The 11,311-nt window shown below is 43.6% G+C and overlaps 3 protein-coding genes across 3 annotated transcripts in view; 1 reads left to right on the forward strand and 2 right to left on the reverse strand. All coding sequences in view use genetic code 11, as the record gives it.

Moving 5' to 3' along the window:
* Nucleotides 1–633: 633 nt before the first annotated feature.
* EGR_02311 (hypothetical protein) lies at nucleotides 634–1,535 on the forward strand (the record flags this gene model as incomplete). The annotated part of the gene is made up of 3 exons (XM_024491560.1): nucleotides 634–670; nucleotides 715–926; nucleotides 1,194–1,535. The coding sequence occupies 3 exons, from the start codon at nucleotides 634–636 to the stop codon at nucleotides 1,533–1,535; spliced, it is 591 nt and encodes a 196-aa protein (XP_024354066.1).
* A 144-nt stretch (nucleotides 1,536–1,679) lies between these two features.
* On the reverse strand, nucleotides 1,680–3,047 carry EGR_02312 (Protein phosphatase 1 regulatory subunit; the record flags this gene model as incomplete). The annotated part of the gene is made up of 4 exons (XM_024491561.1): nucleotides 1,680–2,081; nucleotides 2,309–2,620; nucleotides 2,688–2,813; nucleotides 2,847–3,047. 4 exons carry the CDS (start codon nucleotides 3,045–3,047, stop codon nucleotides 1,680–1,682), a joined length of 1,041 nt encoding a protein of 346 aa, XP_024354067.1.
* A 1,083-nt stretch (nucleotides 3,048–4,130) lies between these two features.
* EGR_02313 (Brefeldin A-inhibited guanine nucleotide-exchange protein 3) overlaps nucleotides 4,131–11,311 on the reverse strand; it is a gene marked incomplete at both ends in the record, with an annotated part of 14,565 nt that continues 7,384 nt past the window's right edge. Inside the window, 14 exons of the mRNA XM_024491562.1 lie at nucleotides 4,131–4,511; nucleotides 4,583–5,008; nucleotides 5,089–5,291; nucleotides 5,323–5,537; nucleotides 6,145–6,525; nucleotides 6,602–6,725; nucleotides 6,801–7,023; nucleotides 7,334–7,651; nucleotides 7,772–8,127; nucleotides 8,214–8,385; nucleotides 8,599–8,912; nucleotides 9,722–10,008; nucleotides 10,085–10,501; nucleotides 10,566–11,039. Coding sequence (XP_024354068.1) covers nucleotides 4,131–4,511; nucleotides 4,583–5,008; nucleotides 5,089–5,291; nucleotides 5,323–5,537; nucleotides 6,145–6,525; nucleotides 6,602–6,725; nucleotides 6,801–7,023; nucleotides 7,334–7,651; nucleotides 7,772–8,127; nucleotides 8,214–8,385; nucleotides 8,599–8,912; nucleotides 9,722–10,008; nucleotides 10,085–10,501; nucleotides 10,566–11,039 — 4,291 coding nt within the window. The remainder of the gene's footprint in view (nucleotides 4,512–4,582; nucleotides 5,009–5,088; nucleotides 5,292–5,322; nucleotides 5,538–6,144; nucleotides 6,526–6,601; nucleotides 6,726–6,800; nucleotides 7,024–7,333; nucleotides 7,652–7,771; nucleotides 8,128–8,213; nucleotides 8,386–8,598; nucleotides 8,913–9,721; nucleotides 10,009–10,084; nucleotides 10,502–10,565; nucleotides 11,040–11,311) is intronic.

The following is an 11,311-nucleotide window of genomic DNA, read 5'->3' on the forward strand; positions in this document are numbered from 1 at the left end:
CAGTTATTCCCTTTCTAAGTTAAATGTGCATATAATAAGGACCATTCCCTTACTAAGTAACACTTTTGAGGTTTGAAAATTGCTGAAAAGTTCAAAACCGTAGCAGTCAACAGTCAAAGCATTGCCTTCGTCATTCCCATCTAGTTCTGCAGCCGTGTATATCTGCACATATTTGGAGTTCATGCTCCATTTTTCTATTTCCGCCTTACTTTTCCTGCATTCTTTCAGTCCTGCCATCTGCGTTGACTGCTTGGTATTGCGGAAGACTAAGAACTTTGCGTGACGAAGTGTCAGAGCGGGCTTCTGATCAACAGGTAATTCTGAAGTCTTGAGTCCAAATTTACTATTCTGATTACCCTAGTTGAATTATTTCCTCGTGTTTCAGTCATTATTTCAAGCCGTCAGAGACTTTCATCGACGAACTTTGTGCGCTGTCAGTCTAAATACCTTCTTCAAATACTGTGGTAAATTTATTTGCCCGTCGTAATCACATACAGACACACGTTTTTTCTATTTTTCTGGATTATGTATCAACTTAAGACAACTCGGAGACCCATAGCCATGTGAAGATACCTCAGTGCGCGATGGCCAAGGAAGGGTAAATTTTAATCCGCTTTTCTGGAGAAACAGTACATGTATCACAAAGTGCACCACCAGTTTATGCTTCTTCGTGATTCTCAAAAACTTCTATATAGGCTCTCTTGGCCCATTTAGATTCTGTCGAGACGTTGCAGCCACTGGCGTACGAGCTGGCCAATCGCCTCCACTCATGGAATGCCTACCAGCCATCGAAACTCTCGAGAATCGAGTGCTTCAACATCTCCAGAGTATTGGCTCTCCCCCTTAGTCCCGAAGTTCGCCCTCTGTTTGTTGAGGGCCTTGTAAACACTTTCGGCGACTCTCCACAAATCCCATCCCGTGTACCGGTAAATGCGAGCTTTGGACAGTCTAGATCAAAGCCACTAGCCTTGCTAAGTTCATCAAAAGGGACTCTATTACTCATGATACTCAAAAATAAAACCAAGGAAACGCATTATGCACTATCGAAACAGCTATCCTTTTACCGTCACTAACTGATAAGAAATCACGTGCCCTTTTTTCCCAATTAATATTGGAAACTGATACATTTAACTTTTAACTTGGATTTCAGATAACTATTTGAGCGCACACCACTTCTTTCCTTTTCCCACCAGGTTTGCCTCTCAAAAGCTTCTACACAGCTTTCAAAGGCGGGGCTGACCATACATGCAGCTAGTCTGGAACCGTTTCCTGTCTATCGATTAGTTACCATATCCCCTAACCAATGCCTACGAAGACCTAATCACAAAATGAGCGGCCCATCTCAACAACGACTCTTTGTCTGCATCCGTAATACCCCAACAACCCATGAAGATTCAATCAGCCTTAAGGAAAAACTACATTTTATTCGAAGTGGGCAAGGTGATTGTTCTGATCTCCCCACTGACAGAGATCGTGACGAAGTTTGCAATTTATACTTTGCTGGTTGCTTTGGCGAAGACTGTGACATTGGATAGCAACAAAAAAAATAATTTTCTCGATATGGGTCTGAGAAAAGCGATGGCGAGAGCACCAACAGCACTGTATGATAGCATAAAAGATGCTGAGAGACTAGTAGAACATTATAGATGTTATTCTACCGGTTTAAAGTACAGTAAGTGCTAGGATCTGAGGCCAACGCCCGTCAATGTCGCATCGAGTTGTCGTAGCCAGGGCAAAAGGAGGAGGATTTTTCGCCGATAAGCCGTGTTCATACATTTTGAGTTGGGCGCATAGTAAATGGGATTGCGCTCCATGTAGAGCGTCTTCAGCTGCTTCATTGGCGCCAGGATGTTTAGTTGATCCCACTCGGCAACAAGGTTGTCATTGAACCAAAACTCCTCAAGTTTGACTAGGTGAGATATGTTCTCGATTTGACTTATTCTGTTTCGAGATAACTCAAGTGTCTGAAGTTTGACAAGATTATCCAAACCCTCGATTCGGCTGATACCATTGAAACTCAGGTATAGTTCTTCTAAATTCAACAATTTGTCGAGTCCCTCGAGCTTTGTAATTCGATTGCACTAGACCATAAAAGAGGCGTCGAGTTAATTAGTGGTTGGGGTATTAATAGCGGTTTTTGAAATGTGCTAAAAGCAAGACAGAATAGCCGTGTGATCACATGGTATAACTCAAACGTTCCAGATGACATAGTACTTGTGGTCAGAGTAGATGTGACGTTTTCGACAGATACAGGAAAAATAGTGGCAAAAGATTGCGTTCAGAAGTGCGTGTGCGCATATACACTTACCTGCAGACTCAATATTCTAAGTCTTGGCAGGTTTTCAAGTCCCTCAAGCTTTGTAATTTTATTATTTCCCACAAACAACTCCTCGAGGTTAGGGAAGTTCTCAAGGTTCTCCAGTTTCCGAATCTTGTTTGCACCAAGCTCAAGCATGGTTAGGTTTGTGAGAGTTGACAAGTTTTCAATTCTGGAAATCTTGTTATTGACAAGATAAAGCTTGGTAAGACTTCTTAAAGAGTCCAAATTTTCTATCACCCGGATACGGTTATAACTCAGGTCCAATACCTCAAGCACTCGCAAAACTTCCAGGTTCTCAATCTGCAATGATATAATTATAAGTTGCAGAAGCAAATAAATTTATTAAATAAATTAGAGAAGTCAGAACGGGGGGTGAGCAACTAGCCTTCGTAATTTGATTATCATACAAGTCCAGATCTATCAATATGTCAGCAAGTGGTCCCAAATTTTCAATGACCTTTATAAGGTTATTCCTGAGACACAATTTTCTCGCCTAAAACTCGTTCAACAAATTTTGTACACGTACATTAGGTAAGGTTTCCAGCTTTGAAATTCGCTTGATTCGTCTATGGTTAATGTCGATATCTTCAGATTCTCTATCAGAGATTTCAATCTCATCTATCTCAAAGGAATCTTGCTCCTGTTTCTCATTGTCCTCTTCAGCACTAGCCTGTGCTGATTTGCCAGATTCATCAGTAGCCTTAGGAAGATCACCGACATCGCTCATAGTCCCAGCCCTATGCAAGGGAGACCGTTTCGAATGCGCACACGGGTATTCATTAGTTATTTGTAGGATCAGATTCAAGTAATCCAGGGACTGGTGATAAGTGTCAAAGTAGGCAGTCAGGTAAAATTCGCCCTTTGACACTATCTTTTGCGTGTAAATGTATGATGAAGGTAGTGGTTTGTTTTTACACCTAGTCTTCAAGCATGTAGCATTTTGCAAGAAAGTCATCCTATATTAAACAAAAAAAATAATTCGCCTATTTTTGTGATTTTTTGATATTTGTGGAGCACTGTGCTTTAACTCTTTGCCTCAATAGGCGCGTGCTACATTTCCTGCGGGCTGTTTTCGCTGCGGGGTGTTGCTCTAGTTATAACGATGGCTTCCCAGTTGTTCTCGTCGTTATTTGTATGTGTTCTTCCGTACTACTCTGGCTAACTGCGACTTTAGGAGAGACTCCTATGAGGATATGCGAGTAAGGGTCCTATATTCGTGTACTGATATTAGGCCTCTGGATCGGTTATTCACAGCAATCATTCCTGAATGGTAGACGAGGAAACGGTCTTCATTGTGCCCCCTCTGATTTGTCTTAAATGTAAGTTTGTAATTACACAAACTTGTTGCCTTCTGATAAGTCCAATATACTCTTGTCCTGTTTTTTTCCACAATTCGAGAGTTAACAATTTCGGAGATAAGTACATTTGTCACACGGCTGAACCTTTATTCCATTGGTTCGCATTTCAGATGAATGCACAGTGGCAGCTCACTTCGCGACGCGTGTTCATGCAGTTTGTAGTATCTACCTCCACGACCCGTATCTCAAGTGCCATTCTTATGATCATCTGCCTTTTTTCCCATTCTTTGGCATTATTCTTCGCCATTTCAGCTTACGGTGCGATTATAAGGGGGCATCATCGGTTTGTTATTTGTTCGTATCGCCTTCAAAGCGAATGCGGGTTCCAACACTTACTTAGACTCAGGTAGAACATCAAAAAAAGCTAATTTATTACAATCGAGACTTGTTTTACAGAGACAAAGTAATGCAAGAAGCACAACATCAAAAATAAGAGATATAGAAAGATAATGTCATGGTTCGTTGGGGACCTTTTGATTCTGGACAAGACGGAGGAACCAAGTAGCCAATATTCTCCGCAGAAATCCGTGTTCTGCAACAGCGATTAAGCGTGCTGTGTTACAGGTGAAGATGCCTTCGAGTGCTAATGTAGAGGGTGCTTCTGGGCCCAGCGGCAAAGCAAGGAAGCCTTGTGGTAGTGTGGCTAACGATTCCGCCAATGCGGTCATTTGAGCGTCCCTGTCTTCGGCGGGACGCTTTCTCAAGATTCTCCCATTAGTATCATGCGGTGTTGTTGTAGTGGACGCGTCAATTGTGAAGCGCCGAGGACGACTCAGAAACTTCTGTAGGCGCCAGTTCCTTTTGGGATTTGATTCTGATAGCTTCCTTTTGTGCTAAAAAAGGGGTCAGCCGCAAGTTATCAAGATTGTCATACGGTTTTGAAATTTACATAATTTAAACACACCTCATTGGTAAAAGCGTCAGAATGTGCCCTCCCAGAAAACAGTGGCTCGCAACGTTTGATTGGTGAACTATTAGCAGCGTGTTCCTTATCTGCATTGTACAGCAAAAAGAGGTAGAACTGAGTCAAATGCGTGGACAACCCGGTAAGAAGAAGAGCGAACTGTTCCACGTTGTGATCGCTGCCTGCGTCAGGAACGAATGGTTTTAGCCATGGAAGTGGGGAAACAAACTCTCTTCTTCCAGTGTTCGTTTGAAGCTGCAGAGGAAGGCGTCGGAAGTTGCCAGCTCTCAGCCTCGTGAGGTTTTCGTCAAACTCGCAGAAGGCCATTTTGACAGACTCAGAAAGCTGGCCGCAGTATTTAGCCGTCAGACCATTCTGGACGGTTTGCAGGAGAATCATTTGCAGTAGCGTTGCGGTTAGGTGCGACTTTAAAAGTCGAAAGCGCTTTCATTATGGAAAGTTGTTCATGCTGAAAAAAATAGCAACTGGTACAAACATTCACCTACATGTTGGTAAAAGTTGGCAGGTGATTGCAGCTTGAGTAGTCTTTGAACAAGCTGTTTTAACTCATCGCATTGGTCGAAGTCGAAGAAAGCCGCGTAGCTATCCGAAAGGCAATTTAGAAGCCGCAAGCCAGAGCTAAGAGGCAAGCGTGTGAAGAACTCTGTTTGGATTGAATGTAAACACATAAAGAATCCAAACGCAGATGCTACAAAAATACTACGAAATGGGGTTCTGACCTGGGACTGTAAGACCTGTCACGGACGTCTCGGAAGCCTCGATGTTGTGATTAAAAGTACCCACACTGAGGGAGGGATCGAAAAAGAGGAGTTCCTGAACAGCTTTTGGCACGGTTTTCTCCCCATTCTCCCCAAAGCTGAGTAGAAGTTCGCCAATAAGGCGAATAAGTAAATTGGTGTTCAATTGGCTTGAAATAACTTCTGATAGCGGTATACTATCAAGACGAAATGGAAAAGCTTAATTTTGAAACAAGTAAATAAAAGTATACATATTTTAGAGTATAATAGCATATTTGAAATTTGGTCTTGCTTAGAAAAGAAACAACAGTATCGGCACCGTAGTTTCCGACTACACGTTAATTGGTGAAAGTGCTAAATAGAAAACCATTCACTGTGATTGCTTAATCAAGGCATACCTGTGTGTAAATAAAGCAAACTCATTTACTTACGCTTAACTTAAGATCTGTCGGGTACTACTTTTCAAATAATGAGAAATGGTAAAATTACTGTGCAGATTTTATCACAAAATGGAATTACAAAATCTACAATGCACGCTACAAGGAAAAGTTTATTAATTTTTTGAAGACCCCATATTACAACCAAAATGTGGAAATAAGAGATATCAAATCGCGCATGAGTAATAGTAATCGTGCAATTAATGACCACTGGCGTCTAAAATGTGCACTTATGGGGCAAGGGGCGTTCACGATGCCACATAAATCTGTACACATCTGAACACTCGTCCCTGGCGTTATTTTTGATGTTTTTCTAGAGACTAGCAAAGAAGAAAAGGTAATAGCTTTTGTTTCGGAGACAGCTCACGTGTCCAAGGGCGGACGATCAACTTCATGCGTACAGAGAGGAAAAACTCTGAATTCGAAGGAGTAGCTGGGTTTTTCGAAGCTCTCTACTCCATCCTCGGGATTTTTTTCCTCCGCCTCCTCATCGTCTTTGCCTAATAGGTCAGCCGACTGGAACAGCCGAAGCGCCAACTGACGCAGCTTGTTCGACGCGCCTATTGGCCGCAAGTTGGCCAGCTGGAGGCCAGCATCGCTGGGAAGCAAGCGTCTGGCTCGATCATCGTACACGGTGGTGAGAATGTGGATCGGAAGGAGGCAGGCGCGAAAAGCCTCCTCCAAGTGAGCGATCGTAATCTCCCACTGGTGCACAGTCAGGCATGTCGCGGTCGACATGAGCAGGTGCCTAAAGCACAGTTCAAAGGCGCACCAATTGAAAGTAACACACAAATTTGGAATCTTATCGCCTCTAGTCTTCTCACCTGAGACAGGAAGTTGCCAAACGCGAAAGACGCTCATTCCGTACACTAATACAATCAACCAATGCGTGTAGGCACTGATGTAGCATGAGATTTATACCCACCACCGAATTCGACGATTGCTGATCTTAAAGGGCGATGAAAAGCGATTGGTGATTTGGCACAAAAATGAAATAGATGGGAAAAAACTAGTTGACCCTACCTCTTTGTTGAAATCGAATTATGAGGTTGCACACCAACTGAGTGGTTTGACCTATAATAAAGCTTAGTTTTGAGATAATAGCTCCGCCCTTATCCGTTTCATCAGCAGGGTTGGGGTCTTCGCTCGTACCTGCCGACAAATGTTCCCCATTGTGATAATAGGTGTCTTCTATTTTAGAGTCACCATTTACATCACCAGTTAACGCGTTATTCACAATTGCAGTCTAAAAGGATTAAATGTGCATGTTAGTTTATTCTAACGGTTATAAGTGTGCATATTCTTTCAGCAGTTTATAAAGCTAGTTTGAGGTGGGGAATGAATAGAGATCATGAGACAGTGAACTGATTATTTTATTACTAAGAATCACAAAAAATACAAATGAAACTACATTTTATGCAATATATGTGAAATCCACACTTTGGACTTTAGTACCTTGTATCCCTTTTGGCCACTAACGTTACTTCAATAATTATAAGATTGTGAAAGTAGAGTATACAAAATATGGGTCACATCCGTTCATGAGAAAAGCTTACTTGAAGCCGTGGCAAAAGAACGTGGTTAATGACGAACACCGCAAATGAAGGTCCAATAGCCACACCATCGGCTTCAACCGCCTCCCTCTCAATGCCGTCTGTGAGTCGGGATATGGTAACGTCAACCTTACCGCAGATCTTTTCTACGCATTCGTCCAAAAGGTTTGTGAATTCCTCAAACACCACCCGGTGGACACGTGGATTGCAGTCCCAGACTGCCATCACGATGCCCTCTAGTGTTAGAAACCAGAGATGCAACACTCCAGAGGGTTGGTCAATGTCATCCAGACTACGAAGTGTGGAGAGATCGAGGTCAAACTGGGTGTAAGAGAATAGATCAAGTAAAAGGTAGTTACATTTTAGCGTCCATTTAGTGGCATGGTATATTAGCACCAACAGAATAAAGTTGTGGAGAAATTTCTGATAAGAGGGACCTACGGAGTCCACAGAGTGGAAAGCAGGCTCAAGAAAGCGTCCAGTAGAGAACCAAGGAGTAAGATTTTTAACTCTTTCATGGAGGGTAGGTGAAGTGAAGCTACGAACAGAAGTAAGGAGGCTCAACTCCGGAGGTCCGCCTGCCACAATGCGGGCCTGGCACTTGGCTGACCGCAACACGTAGTCAACAGGGGGTGTGGAGATACCAGAAGCGGAGGCGTTGGCAAAAGAGCCCCAAATATAGCCAAAAACTTCACAACAACGTGATAGTAGCGGGAGCGTCGCCACGCATAGTGAGCATGAGGCTTCATTAGCGCAATCCACTCTACTCACAGTCTGCGTTTGCTCATCTATGGAGCCTAAAGAGAATAAGTACATTAATAAATATAATTGATAATTATTTTTCCCTATTAATTGAGCGTTAAGAAAAAAGTTAAGCGCCTACCCTCACCAGCCTCCGCGCACTTATCGCCGGTTAAATTAGGAGGGACTGAAGGAACCCGATTATCTGAATAGAAGTAGTCTAGTTCTCTAGCAGATAGGTAGCGCAAAAGACACCGAACGCAGTCAACAGCAGTATTGCAAAACACGAGGATATCGTCAGTGAACAGGAAAATCTACAAAACAAAATGCTGAAAAGGTAGATGGGGTGGACACTGTGCAAAAAGTGACTACAAATAAACCGTAATCTAGCGATAGTGGCGCCATTGAGAGGTGTGGGAAGTACACACCTGCGCACATACTCCAAAACATTTTACAAAGGTGAGTTTACTGGCATTGCAAAGAATAGTGTTACCAAGCATTGATGGAGGTAAGGAGTCATCACTCACTTCAAAAATTTCTAGCACCGTTGAAATGCGTCGTTTGTTAGGAATCCTCTGGGTGGGGATCACATCCACATCGAAACTGACCTTAGGGCATGTTGGCATGGCATCTCTAGTTGCATCAGCGATCGCATAAGATGAGGGGTCGGGCGGGTGCGTTTTCCCACGATGCTGGTCCACCCCGGTCAGAAAGGGAACCTTGATTGAACGTAGGGCGGCAAATATTGGGCGCCAGCCCGAATGAAGTGCGCTATTGCAGCCCTCTACAATCTCACTGATGCAACTGATGATCCTGTCTTGTAATTCACCATCGCACATTTCTGTTACAATCAAAAAATAATGGAAACCACTGGTAAGATGATAATGCCTTGGTAATTTTAAGGCCAACTAACGTTTACTTCACCGAGGAACAAAACTGTTTTCTTCGAAACAGGCTAGATTTATAGCTTGATGGCGCTGAAATCATACGATAATATGAATTTGTTTCAAGTCCTACATTCTTCAAGCTGGGATTAAGAACCTGGCAGCGAGACTACTTTATATGACTTTGGTTGTGTCCATGACAGTAATAGTAGGTTTTAGCAGAAAGGAAGAGATACCATCCCTTTTACGCCATCCAACAAATCTGATATTTCTTTAGGGAGACGTTAGCAATGAAAGATCAAAAGTAGCTGCCCAGATTCGTTCTAACTAGCCCTTTTCACTAAAAGAATGCATTGTCGAGGAAGAAAGCAAGTAAATGATTGGAAAAACGCCACCCATTGCTCAGCGTAAGCAATACCGAGACGACTTCGAAAATCTGCAATTGACAGTGAGGTGGTGTACTTATCTTCCGTTGCTGCTGTTGCCACCAATGTTGATAGTGCAAAGGACCACACTTTATGCGTTGGTGCATAAAGTATTCTGATACTATGCATTGATACATTCGCAAAACCTGGTTTTTTAATCAAGACAATAATTTGGGCTTTGTTTTGTTAATGTACACAAAATAACGTTAAGTATACACATCAGATACCACCGCATTGGCGTCAGCTTAAGAAATCGTATTTTACAGGAGCCTGGGTGTAAACACCTTCAACATTGAAAAAACGACCACCGAGCGCAGCTAAGACGCGATGAGGGTACATACCGAGTCGTAGGAGGATTTCAAAGGGCTTGCAGAACATCTCGTTGGCGCTGAAGTAGGGCAACTCCAGACGTGTAGTGACAGCCGTAATTATGCATTCGTGAAGACAGGCGAGAGCCCTCTGACTGACCAGTAGCCGCTCAGCATCCGATTCAAACGAAGTGGAGTCGTAAACGGAGGAGAAACAACAAGCGTCTACGAGGTGCTGAGAGACCAGAACCCATGCGCGCAGAAGATGGAACAATGGACGCCTCGGGGAACGAATGGCTCTCAAAAGTAGCTGTGACATTCTAGGCACGTAGCATTTCAACAGAGGTAGATTAGTTAATGGGAATATTACATCTGATCGATAGAGAGTCTACCCACCTGTCGAGGAACAGTGCTGGACTTCGAAGTTTGTGAGAATTGCAGTGGTCAATTAACATCGGGCTTCCATTTAAACTGGCCATTCCAAGCCTCGCAACTTTCACAAGCTCATCTTTTACGGAATTAACTGCTTGTTTCAGATTATTTGCCGGTTTGTGTTCCATAGAGGTGGATTGTGGGTGACTTCTAGCAGCTAATTCTGCGCTGCTTGCTTGCAATAGATAGGAGAGAAAGTCAATCAGCGCTGGCAGCGACAACGCCTCAGCAGCAGTGTCAAAAATCTGGTCAACCTGAGCTGAAAGTGCGCTCAACACAACTCCAGTTTGCTCTAGCGTCAAGCACTCGCCTGCGTCTGGGTTGGCAGCGCTGAAGCTTTGCACAATACCAGGAAGATCACAATCTTCACCGACGTTAGTTCTAGGATAAAGAACCCGGGTAAATACCACCATAACATTACAAATAATGGGGTACAGTGGCGTACACTTTTGTGATGCAGGGCTTAGAGTCACAGACGGAGGCGAAGTAGGCGTGCTCTAATTCACGAACGAGTTGGCAGACATTAAGGAGATGGAACCAGCAGTCAGGTGAATGGCAGCCGAGTCGGAGGGCATTGGAGAGGACGACGTGGATCCCAAGGGCATGGGCGGAGTGGAGGCGGTTGGGTGGGAGGCAATGCCTGTTAACCCGTGCAGCAGCTGCTGCGGCGCGGGCTGTCTCGGTGAGTAGAGCAAAGACGGCTCCGCAACGAGTCCGCAACGCCTCCAAAGTGCTGCCACTCGCCAGAATTGCCAGCTGCTGCAGACTCCGCAGACTTTCCGACAACGTTGAGCCCAACTCACGGAGCTGCTGGCTCTGACTGGCTGCCTCAACATCGCCGAAGTAGAAAAGACCGAAAAGGTTCTGCAGTAACGATTTTGACGCGCTTTCTGCAAACGATGACGATGACGTCTCGGCACTGCAACACGATTAAGTAGTTACTCTTATACCCAATATGCATTATAAAAAATGGACGTTATGTGATAATTTCCGACCTGCAAATGTATAAAAACTTAACAATGATCTCTCTAGCCGTCAAATGCTCTGAAGTGCTCTTCTGAGTTCTTTACTCACCATTATCCTTTTTCTATCGGTTAATAAAGGCTGAGTGTTATGAAAAGCTGCAATTTACTTCAAGTATAGGTGTATGCAGATTTGTAAATGTAAAAATATTTAGATCGGACAACGTAT

Source organism: Echinococcus granulosus (genome assembly GCF_000524195.1).
Source record: "Echinococcus granulosus chromosome Unknown EG_S00010, whole genome shotgun sequence".
Lineage (NCBI taxonomy): Eukaryota > Metazoa > Platyhelminthes > Cestoda > Cyclophyllidea > Taeniidae > Echinococcus > Echinococcus granulosus.